This window comes from Alligator sinensis, unplaced genomic scaffold (genome assembly GCF_000455745.1).
Source record: "Alligator sinensis unplaced genomic scaffold, ASM45574v1 scaffold1733_1, whole genome shotgun sequence".
NCBI lineage: Eukaryota > Metazoa > Chordata > Crocodylia > Alligatoridae > Alligator > Alligator sinensis.
Window position 1 is genome coordinate 213,047 of NW_005843231.1, and position 11,906 is coordinate 224,952.

Below are 11,906 nucleotides of genomic sequence, written 5' to 3' on the forward strand. Positions count from 1 at the left end.
TTCAGCAGGGACATGGGTGGCTGGGCCTGTAGTAGGCCACTAGGAGCACCTAGGGGGTCATCAAAGCAGGAGTACAGATCATCAGAGTATCAGGTCAGGATCTGGGTTGGAAGAGCTGAGAATGCAGGGGCAAGTTCCAGGAGGGGCGAGAGTGGAAATCTGAGAGAGAGTCTGATAAACCAGCTGAGATTAGAAGTTAGGGGTCAGAGAGCTAATGCCGAGTTCCAGGGGAGATCTGAAGTCGGGGTCAGGAAGAGTCAAAGCCAAGTCGGGAGCCAGGAGAACTGGAGAAGGCCGTGAACGTGTGGCCCTGCCAGAGCAGATTAAGGCTGTGAGAGGCATGCCTCGAGCTTGGCCCAACTAGGCCTGATTGACCAGAGGCCTGGACAGTAATCTTCAAATGATGCGCTTTGGAACCTATTTGCCTTTAATGTGTTTGTATAGGTGTCGCTGCAGTTTAATAAACAGTGATGTTAGTAATGAGCCAGATGGCACAGGCTGAGGATGGAAACAACACTTGAACCATTCCAAGACTGTCACTGATTAGAAACCAGTTCACAGTTGTCCTGGGCCAGAGTATGTACACTCCTAAGGGTTCTAAGCGGTCACCATTTAGGTCTTGCAGTGTCATCAAACCACCACTGGGGATGTTAATAAGCACCCAGCTCAATTGCAGTTTTCTGCTTCCCCTTCACAGTAATGTTGAGGACAATAAAGACCCATTCTTGCACTTCTTATTGGAACTGCGTGATGGTGCCTAGACCCCTGCTTCTGCTGCATGGCTGTGGGGTGGCATGGCAGGATTACAAAGGCACATGTTAAATAAGCACAATAAGTTCATACAACTTTCACATTTCTTTCTCTGACTTCCATGACACTTCTCCCCCTTGTCCAAAAAATTTGGAAAGGCTTGGCATTCTCGACTGGACAACTGAGGCCTGAAAGGGCATAAGTGTCAGTGCAGGGCTTAGAATTAAGAGCCCCTTGCCCCGCAGTACATTGCCCATGTTACTTCCTTACATCATTTTCTTGAGATAAAAGGATGCATTCAACTGTATCTTTAGAAAGCCTGTTTGTCCTTTTCTCTCTGGTACCTTAGTTAAGTGGATAAAATGAAGCCAGTGCCTCTAATTGTTTCTGAGACATACATGGATCAATTTTTGAGGTAAAAGCCAGAATGACAAAATTTGAGAGCCCAACTAGGGAGGTACGTACATCAGTATATAAGTCCTAAAATAAAGCAGCATAATTTTCAGAGAAGCTGAACAGTTAGTCTCATAGTGAACTGTGGAAGCTCACCTCCTCAGTAAATCGGGCCACTGTTATTTGAATATTAAACTCAAATAAGTCTGGGTGCCTGAATCATGAGACACCACTTTAGCCATCTGTCTGTGATGGTATGTTCACAGAGGCCTTGGTTATTTTTCTTTTGGGGCCTCATTATAGGATACAGTAGAAACTGTCTCCACTGCATTAGGTGAGCAATGCGGGTATTTCATGTAGACTATAACTTCTTTCATTTCTGTGCACCTTCTGCTTTGCCTAACAACTTACCTATTTCTGAGCACTGCAGGGTGAGGGAGCATAAGCTTGAAAGGAAGTGATCCAAAAGCGATGAGAAACAAATATGGACATAATTAAAGACGGCCATGATAAAGGTAGCTTTTTGCCACTTAACAGCTCCTTCCCTCATCTCCTAAGTGTTAGAAGAAAAAAGTGATATGTGAGAAATGTGCCATGGGCAACAGCAGGCAAGCCAAGTTGCTAATAAATCCTTGCAGAAGCAAATAGAATAGCAGTAGGGTTGGAGCCCTTGTATAACAGAGCAGATAGCAGCTCAGTGTCCCACTCTTGGCTCTGGCATAGAAACCTCTGGACAAGTACAAATACAAAGCACTGGTCAGATCCCCGTGTTGTTTGGAATAGCAGTATGCTTGTTGTTTTGGAGGATGTGATTTCACAGTGATTAGTGCAGTTAAGAAGTGAGCAGTTGCTTGTGCCTTACATTAGCATATTATATCTGCAGTGAACTGTTCCCATTGTTACTCTAAAGCAGCTCTACTTTTACTGACTCCACTATATTAATTAGCATTGAAACCTTACCATTACCCTGCTGCTAAATCAGGCTGTTCACTATCACTGCCAGTGGATTACGAGATACACCAGCCTTACAGGGGGAAGACCAAAGAAATATGTCACCTAAAGTTTCTAAATCTGTGGAAAGAACGAGAAGCATTATGGGTAGCCCCATACCCTGGTGAGCCAGAATTAGGACCCACTCCAGAAGAGAGGGATGGATGGGAGGTGGTAGGACTAGGCACACAGTTGACTGAACACCAGAGAATCCGAGCAGCACTTCATTTACTCTTAATGTTATAGTGGAATGAATATTGGCTTTAATTTAAATTACAGAGGAAGACTATAACAGTACCAACGTAAAATACAAACTGTCTCCTCCTTGCACCCCAAGGAGTGCAGTCATGCTTTCAGTATGCTTGCATACTCAAATTAGAAGTAGAAAAGGAAAAGTACACCTACTGAAGGTTTTCAGAATAGTACATCCAGTACCCATCAGCAGTGCCTAGTCAAATTTCTCCCTTTCCTGATAAGTATAACACACAAACTTACAGGGATGATGAGTTTTCAGGTGAGGGAACCACTTCAAGCAACATACCTTTCAGTTATTTATTCAATTAATCTCGTAAACCAGACACAAATAATCAGACACACAGAAATGTGCTATGGGTGCTGAACAACTCTAGTGATACCGTTAGTGTTCACATTTGAACCATTCCCAAGGAGTCACAGGAAAAAAAGATGCTCAGAATGTGGTAGTAGCCATTTCCAACCAGAATCTTAGTGGGCATTGAAATATACAACTAAGTAGAAATAAAGCCAGTTAAAACTTTTTAAAGACAAGGCACTTTGGAGATGCACAGGATTTATGTCATACTTGTAAAACAGGTAAGGACTCATGCCAACATTCAAGGGGTGACATTTTGTATGTAGATGGGAAGCTGGAAGAATCGCAACTGGCATCAGAAGTCATTCTGTGGTCAGACTCTGACCAGGACAATTGAGGAGCTCCAATCCAAAAATTGGGATTTATTAGAATAAGTGTCTCCAGAAAAATAAAGGTGTTGTTATGACTGGATTCTGCATTCCTACTATTCCCCTAAGGACTGAGGAAGCCTATAAAACCTGGAAGAAACTATGCAATGAGCGTGGTGCCCCCTAGTGGCAACCCCAACCCTGTCAAGCCCTTGCTTCTGCCTCCTAGGGTCTCATCCTGCTTCTTGCCCTGCTTGCTCACTTGCCATACTTTGCTGGAAGTAACGAGGGGAGGCTGCCCTCAGAAACTGGTGACCATAGGTGCTCTCTTGCATGTTCTCTCTTGCTCTTTTTCTTTCTTTCTCAGTATTTGTCGCCCACAGGCCCTCTGTGCCTTAAGGATTAAATGTGTGGCTTCCTCTTGCCTCTACACTGGTCCTTGCCTCACAGGGGTTACCGTGTTGCTATTTGATTCCTTGTTAGGAGTTTTGCAACCTTTAGCCTGTGAGCTACTCGGGCTGTTAACTGATGGCCCAGGTCCACCCTGGCCTGGCCTTTCCAGTCTCCCCTGTTTCACTAGTCTCCAGGCCCCTTGGCACAGTCCTGCCCTGTTTCAGCCTGCCTGGCATCTCTGCCTAGGGCAAGGCATCTCTTCACTCTGCCTCCATCTACAGCATTTGGGTTTCATCCCCACACTCTTACCAGATCCCCAGCCTTTGCATGTCCTTCTGCTGGGAGTCCTGTGGCCTCCAGTCCGTCCCTTGTAGCCAAATCCTGTCTTCTGGTTATAAAACAGAAATAAATGAGCACAACTAAAAGACATGCATCCTGCACTCGCAGAGCTCACCTCCCACAAACTGTATCTCTTAGGGTTAAATTTGTCTCACCTCTATAGACAGCTTCATTTCCCTGGGTACCATTTCCCTGTGGGAGCAGTTTTCCTCGCAGCCTGCAGGGCCCGATTGCCCACTCAGGCTCAGGAACAGTGCTTCTGTGCACCTTTCAATCACCTGGCTTCCCCTCTGGGCCATGTACAGCAATCTCTGATCCCTTAATAAAGATTCCATTTGCTTCCTGCTGCTCCCTCCTCCCTAAAGTGACAGGAGCCCTGGCTCCCCGGTACAGGTTTCTCCTGCCTGGACCAGTGGCTTCAACCCTAGTTCCTTTGCAAATATTTCTCACAGTTCTCTCCTGCCTGCTGTCTACCAGAGCTTCCCCCATCCTGTGGGCTGCTTGGCGCAGACTATAAGTATCATCCTCCTCCCTTGTGCCTGAGTAACAGGGTTTGGGTTTGCTTTTACATTTCCGCCTGCCTTTTCTTTCTTTGCAGGGGGAGAACGGTTGATTTACTGCTCCTTCTACTTTGTGTCCAGGAGAAAAAAAAATCTGCTTTCAGATTTTGGTTCTTGGAACGACGCTCAACATTAAAACTGAATGCTCCACCAAGCCGGCCCTGTACGCTGGTTCTGGTGTGTCGTCCCAATCCAGGCCGCACATCAGCCCTTCTCTGGACCCTGGGACCCAATGAGTTAGACACTCCTGAGATGGAGCATTTCGTTTAGTTCTCAAGTGACATGCTGAGGTTCTATTGCTTTACACAATCTTATGGCTTTCTGGCAACAGAACATTGCCAGCATCCCATTCCTCTAAGCAAGACATTTTTTAGAAAGTTGGGGGCAAGAAGGTATTTGTCTTGCTGTTGTCCAAAAACATTTTCAAGGTGTTTGAAGCTACAAGATTCCCATTATTTTCTGCAGTAATTTTTAAGAATTTGGAAAAGAGAAGTCAGAACTTGTGTTTGCACCTTTCAGAACCTTATGGCACACCTTTCATGAAAGAATCTACTATCCTCAGTGTTCTCTTCCCAGTGTTTCACAACATTTAAAAGACACTGTCATTTGTACTTTATTTAATTTAATTATTTTAGACCTGAATTACTCCTTTCATGGCAGGAAGGTGTTAAAGATTGGGAAGGAAAAGGTTTAAGGGCATTGGAGAAGATGTTTGGGATTGCTATAGAGGAAGGTGGAATTGTGAAATGGTCGAGGAAGGAGTGGTAGTTAAGTGTGCTTATATGAAACCCAGCAACCTGTAAGTAATGACATCTATTTTCACAATGAAAAACTTGTTTGTACTAGTTCTATGCCACCCCAACATGCGTGTTCCTTTTTATGCTCTGCTTGAGAGTAGGGACTGTTGTCTTCCTGTGTATTTGGAACACGGTTTTGGTATTACAGCAATGTATGTAACAATAATTAATAAAGACAGTTTGTTATGCATGGCTAGTTTCTTTCCTATATATTGGCAGTTAAGCAAATGTTGAAAATTTTGAAAAAGGTGGAAGCAAAACTTGTATGCCAGGTTTAATCTAGGTGGCTTTCTTTAAATGATATCCATACTGCATGCTTATACGAAATGAGCTCTAGTCCTAAGGAAATGTTTGGTTTTGACATGCAAAAAAGTCTTAATAAGGTAGGGGAATTTTTACAGGAGATAATCGGAGTCGAAAAACATTATTTAGAAAGTACTGTATCAAGTGAAAAATTTAATTCTGGCCATGATGGATTATAAACAAAACAATGCAGAATTTTAAAGCATTTCCAACTTGTGAAATGTTCTGTTGAGTAGTGAGCTATTTTCTGCATCTTCTCATTTCTGCTTTCCTTTCACTTTCCCATATATTTCTAAATTCTGTTTTTGAGGAGTTTGACAATGTATGATCTGTACTAAAATCATAAACTTGACATTTGACTTGCCAGGTTAATTGGGAAGTTTACTGTGAATGGATCTGTCCCAGCTCGTACAGGTTCGAGACTTTCATCTGTTCAAATAAGGGACTTAGAGTCCTTATGTTTGAAGATACTTGCTCCTAGCCTTGCTAATTGGTACCGATGTGAAATTAACATGCCTATTGTTAGCTTCGCTATTATTCAGAATACAGCTATAACATTGGCAAGCATTATATTAGTTTCATATAGCTAAGGTTTGAGAGAACTGAGACCAGCTGCACAGGCATAGGTGTTTTTTGTTTTGTTTTCTTCAGTGGGAAGGAGGTTTTTTTACGTAGGAAGAAAGGGAAGGAGAACTTTACCGTGTACTCTGGAAGAGCTAATAGGCTCTGAAAGGGAGATGGCACAGCTCCTTTTCTGTCCCGTAGATAGAGAGAGGATGGACTTCCAATATTATCAGATGGCTTGTAGTGGGATCCGGGCTAAGGGCTGTACCAGGATGGGACCCAGGTGTTGTACTCTCAACGGGTGTGTTTGCCCCGATTTGGTATCCCGCCTGCCATGAGTTAGTGTTAAATGAAAAAGGTATCAGGAGGTGGTACCTGACCGTTAGTGGGGGTTTGTTGAGAAGGGCACAGGTCGTCTTGTCTGGGCACCTTGTGTGGGGCTGCACCTGCCCTACGTCCCACCCCTTTCCACTAAAGTGTTTCCATGCTCTGCTCGAGGTAGACACCTGGACCTCTAGGCATCACCCTTCATGTAATGAAAGAGAAGGTCTGGCTTTAAAAGAAAAACAGAAGGGTCTGGGGCCAACATGGGCTGACCCAGCCCTGTGACCTTGGCAAGTGTCTACCGCCAGTGATGTCTGTGTTGCATCAGCATTACTAAAGAAATAAATAAGGGTGTCTGCTGTTTGCGGGCGGCGCGCTCCAGCCTTATAGTTTATGTACGCTTTTTTTCTGGGTGGCTGGGCTCTTCGGGGAATATTCCGCAGTCTCAAGCTTGATTCATAAAGTGGGCCTGTCCCAGACCCGCTCCTGGTAGCTGGGGCCACCGGCACGATAAAGCCCATGAAACCCTTACCATTACCTGGTCTCCAGCATCCACCAAGTGGTCTGCTTCCTGCCATTGGAGCCAGTGCCTGGCTGGTTGCGAGTAAAGTGTCTGGCTTCTGTGGAGGGAAGCAGCATGGCTTCCTACCTACACCAGCACCTCCCGTTCCTTGGGGTTGGCGCTGCCCTATGATGGAAGTTCTGGGGAGACCAGAGCTACTTCAGACCTCTGTCAGAGGTCCCCATGTACCCTGCAGCTGAGAGTGCCTGTGGGGCTCATCATTGGCTAAAGCTGCAGCCTCCTAGTCTAGGTGGCACTGGGCACACTGGCCACTTACTCCTGGCCTCAGCGGGGCTCAGGGGCCAAGTAGAGACTGGCTTGCTTCTCCCAGCTCTGCCTGGGGGACAGGGATGCAGAGAGTGCGTCTCCTGCCACTTCCTAGTCCTACCAGGGAGGAAAGCATGCCAGGGAGCGTGCTGCCTACCCTTGTGCTAATTGCTGGCTGCCGGGAGGGCCTGGGATTTCATGGGCCATGAAGCATCCCAGCAGTCATCACTCCAGTGAGTGTGTGGCTGGCCCGGGTCTCTGCTACACACCTACTAAGTAGAGTTGGATGTGGAAAAAATCTCAAAGCAGTGTTCAAAGACTGTACCCTCACAAAATCACAATGCCTGTCCTTTCCTGGGAAGTCTTTTGACCTAGGGTGGAGTCACCCTAGTCCCTCACTTATGCCTCCTATCTGTTTATCCTTCCAATCCCACAATGCAAATTTTCATATATACCTGTTTGGTAACAGGTTTATTCCTCTAACTAGTAGTTGCATAGTTATTTTTTTCAGCTCTGCTGAAATGCTTAATAAAGTAGTCCTTCCTTTTTTTATTTTTTTTTTATTGATGATCTTGCTCAGCTTGTGTATGACAGCCTATTGAATTCAGCGCAGAGCTGTCTTGCAAACGTGTGTTTGTTGTGCCAGCAGAGGGCTGGTTTGGGTGCTTTGGCTGGGTCAGAGTGACTTTTGAGGGAGGGAGAGTCAGCGCTTCCTTAGAGGTTATTAAGCATCCAGTCCATCAGTCCACAGCGAGTTACATTTCCCACAGCGGCATCAAACTGTTGTTTTTCTAAGTACCTCATCACTTCCTGGAGAATATCCCCCACGCTGTAGCCCTTCTTGGTCACTTTTTCGGCTAGCAAAGGAAGTTTCTTCAGATCCTCCTCATTTCCATGCATAAATGACAGATTTGGCACATTGTACTGGGAAGCAACCACCCACTGGAGGATGGCCTGAAGCTCTTTGTTTTGTGAGTTGTTGTTGGCATTCTGGTTGGTCACTATCACTTGAGAACTCGAGGATGAACCTGTAAGTGGGTTATCGTTCTGTTGTGGTAGTGAAGCTATCGTGGGTGTTGCTTGAGCTTTTGCAGATGAGGCATCAAATGCATTGGGTTCCTCTGATGAGTCACCTATAGCTGAGTCAGTGCCACTTCCTTTGACCATGAAGAGACACAACTTCATCGCAGTTTCCACCAGTTGGTCAATAAATTGCTTGTTGACCTGATCCATATTGCCAAACTGCTCCATGGCTGAATTAGGCTGATTGGCTATGGCCTGTTTGCCAGGCTCCCATTCGCTGGCAGAGGTATGCTTTAAGCTCTTGTTTGTTTCGCTGGAGCTGTCTTCACTATTGAACCCAGCTTCGTGCAAGACCTTCTGTATGATGGACAAGAGGATACTTGATATGTCTCCCATCTGAGAGTTAAGCTGCTGTTGGTTCCTTGTCCCCGCTGGCCTCGACCCAGAAGCCTCTGCAAGGGACTTGGAACTCTGGCTGTTCCCAGCTTTTTCGAAAAGTGCATTGCGGGAAACATGCCCAAATGAAGCGGCACCTGATTCACTACACTCTTTGCCTGTTGGTTTGCTTGTCTGTTGTAATAGGTGCTGTTGTATCAGTGTTAAGGAAGTCAAAATGAGGTCTTTTGCTAGGGATTCTGTTGAGTTGCTGGCTGTTCCTGGATTTTTTCCTTGACTCCCTTTTGCCTTAAGTATGTGCTCGCTTACTTTCTCAGCACAGGTCTGCATCATTGGATTAGCTTGTATCTTATCTTTCCCGTGGGTTTGACTTTTCATTGCTGCAAACTGCATGCTTTGAGAATTTGAGTCTGGGAACCCTGCTTTCAGTATGGTATATGCTAGACTTTGAGACCTGGATTTATCTGGCTCTGATAAAAGGACATTATAAAGCCTTCTTACCATAGCTTCCAAAATTTCAGTCGACTTCTGGCTTCCCATATTGAATAGATTTTTCTTCACTGTGGCAACAAAGCCAGAGTCTGTCATGAGCTCACCTGTGACACTATGCAGATTTTTCATTGCTGAGTCTATCAAGTCTGAGAGAACTTCTCTGGTGTGTTTGAGAACTACTTTCTTCAAAACCAGGCAGGCTGGTGCGTGCTTGTTGCCCGTCTTTTCAACTTTCATGGTCTTCAAGAATGAGAACACCATGTCTGAAGCAACCTTGTTTGCATAAACCATTAGCCCTTTGCTGACAGAAGTACCGGAATCATCTTGCCTGGAGTATTTGTTCTGCTGACACAGTTGCGTATTTGAAGATGTTTCTCCTTCATTGCAGCCTTTTTGACTGGACAGCTCACCATAGAAAAGTGATGTTTTCTTGGCACCTGGGTTATCTTCTTTTTTGGGAGCCTTCTCTTGAGGTGCCTTGGGGGGTGGTAGCTTACCGTGGGGGGTTGGTGTAGTTGCCTGAGGGGATTCATTCACCATCTCTGCAGGATTGTTCCCAGAAGAGTGGGGATTACTGTTTTTCACTTCACCAGAAGAGTTATGAATTGCCTGTTGCGGATGCTTAGAGGCTGTGTCTTCTATTTTATCTGTAATCTCTTTACGTGCCAAGTGAATAACTAGTGAGCACAGTTTATTTATGTAGCATGAAATATCATCTGGATATCTGTTTCCTTTTTGAGAACCGGCAAACTGCAGAGATGTGTCACTGTCCTGAGCCATCTTCTTAGGCAGTGATGGATTAATGGAAGTGTTGCTACCTGTGTGCTTCTGAGGGTTATCTGATGGGGTCAGTGCATGTTGGAATCCAGCTGCATATTTCTGAAGGTCATTGTTGAGCCAGCTTACAACACTAAGTTCATCAGTTGAACCTTGCTTAAAGAGACAAACTGTTCCTTGAGTCTTAGAATGATCGTGGTTCAAATTGTCCTTTACTACAATGACCTCCTTTTCCTCCAGATCAATTTCATTTGAGTGGGCAGAGATGTTGCTGAACTGGCTTGCAGTTTTCTTTGCCTTTGGATCATTGTCTTTCACATTCAAGCTGGAGACATCAACAAAACAGATCACTTTATGGTCCTGGTCCTTCTGTCCTTCTGGGTTGAAAAGGTCTACTTTACACATGCCTGCCTGGCTGTTTAGCCAGTCAGCTGCCTGAGACATTTTTGTAGATTGACTATGGAACTGTCTCTGGCGTTCGTATGTGAATTGATCTGCTGTGATGACCCAGCCAAGCTTGATCTTGATTTCTCTTTCAACCTCCCATGCTCTTCTGCTGTCCAGTGTGATCTTTACTTTTGTTAACAGATGGTTTCTCTAGCAGTGGTGACATCACAAAGACAGGTTTTACCAACACCAATGGTTTGTTTCCAACAGTTGAATGAAAGGCTGCCACACATGTTTCCCCTCCCCACTACCCTTGATTATTGATAGATTAATCAGTCTTGTAATGTGGGGTAGTCAAGTTCACGGATGGGATGGGGATGGATGATTTGTTTATTTTTCCATTTTTAACGATAATCAAGGGAAGCGGCTTGACAAAAACTTGCATAAAGCTGCATTTCGATATAAGTATTTATACTTTTTTTTTTAAATGTATGTATGTATTTAATATAGTCTAATCTATTTAATATAGTCTAATGTATGTTTTAAGAGTTCCACCTTTATCAGAGAGAGTAGGATATGAAACAGAATCCTACAGGTGGGTCTCAGGTTGCTATTGCTACATATCTATATTTGTAAATGCAAACACTTGCTAGATTCATATCCAGTCCGAAGAAGTTTTGTTTTTTTTTTGTGCGTCCCAAAGAATCAGAATTGTACTAATTTCTGTCCTTGTTAATTTCTCAGTGGGAAATGAGTTCTGGGACTCGTGCAGCTAACACGAGACAAGATGGGAGCCCAGGAAGGGTGGCTGTGCCTTAAGGAAATGATCCTTCGGGCACAGAGGGAGACGATCCCGATGCGGGGAAAAGGGGGGAAAGGGGCCAAGAGGCTTCCTTGGCTGACCAGAGAAATCCAGAGCGGCCTATGGGGCATATAAAAAAGTGGGGCGTATAAAAAGTGGAAACGGGGAGAGATTACTAAAGAGGAGTATACCTCCTCTTCTCGTGCTTGTAGGGAGGCAGTTAGACAAGCCAAAGCTACCATGGAGCTGAGGATGGCATCCCAAATTAAGGATAACAAAAAATTGGTTTTTTTTGCTATATAGGGAGTAAAAGGAAGGCCCAGGGTGGAATAGGACCTCTACTAAATGGGCAGAAGCAATTGGTGACGGACAGGGGGGACAAGGCTGAACTCCTCAACGAGTTCTTTGCCTCAGTGTTCCTAAGCGAGGGGCAAGACAGGTCTCTCACTGGGATTGTAGAGAGGCAGCAGCAGGGCGCTAGACTACCAAGCGTAGACCCTGAGGTGGTGCAGTGTCACTTGGAGGAACTGGATGCGTGTAAGTCGGCAGGCCCGGATGAGCTCCATCTGAGGGTACTGAAGGCACTGGCTGATGTTATTGCACAGCCACCGGCGGGAATATTTGAACACTCATGGCGCATGGGCCAGGTCCCGGAGGACTGGAAAGGGCCAGTGTGGTCCCCATTTTCAAGAAGGGGAGGAAGGAGGACCCAGGCAACTATAGGCCAGTCAGTCTCACCTCCATCCTTGGCAAAGGCTTTGAAAAAATTATCAAGGCTCACATTCGCGAGAGCCCGGCAGGACAAATTATGCTGAGGGGAAACCAGCACGGGTTCACAGCAGGTAGATCATGCCTGACTAATCTAGTCT

General features: G+C 45.3%; 1 protein-coding gene and 1 pseudogene across 1 annotated transcript in view; one reads left to right on the top strand and one right to left on the bottom strand.

The window, feature by feature from the left end:
• The window catches only part of LOC102383512 (polyhomeotic-like protein 3), a 28,991-nt gene extending 23,485 nt beyond the window's left edge, over positions 1 to 5,506 (top strand). The window contains exon 7 of the mRNA XM_025194513.1: positions 4,382 to 5,506. Coding sequence (XP_025050298.1) covers positions 4,382 to 4,396 — 15 coding nt within the window. The 3' untranslated portion in view covers positions 4,397 to 5,506. The remainder of the gene's footprint in view (positions 1 to 4,381) is intronic.
• Positions 5,507 to 7,782: 2,276 nt separating this feature from the next.
• Positions 7,783 to 10,479, bottom strand: LOC102385163 (annotated as a pseudogene).
• Positions 10,480 to 11,906: the final 1,427 nt, after the last annotated feature.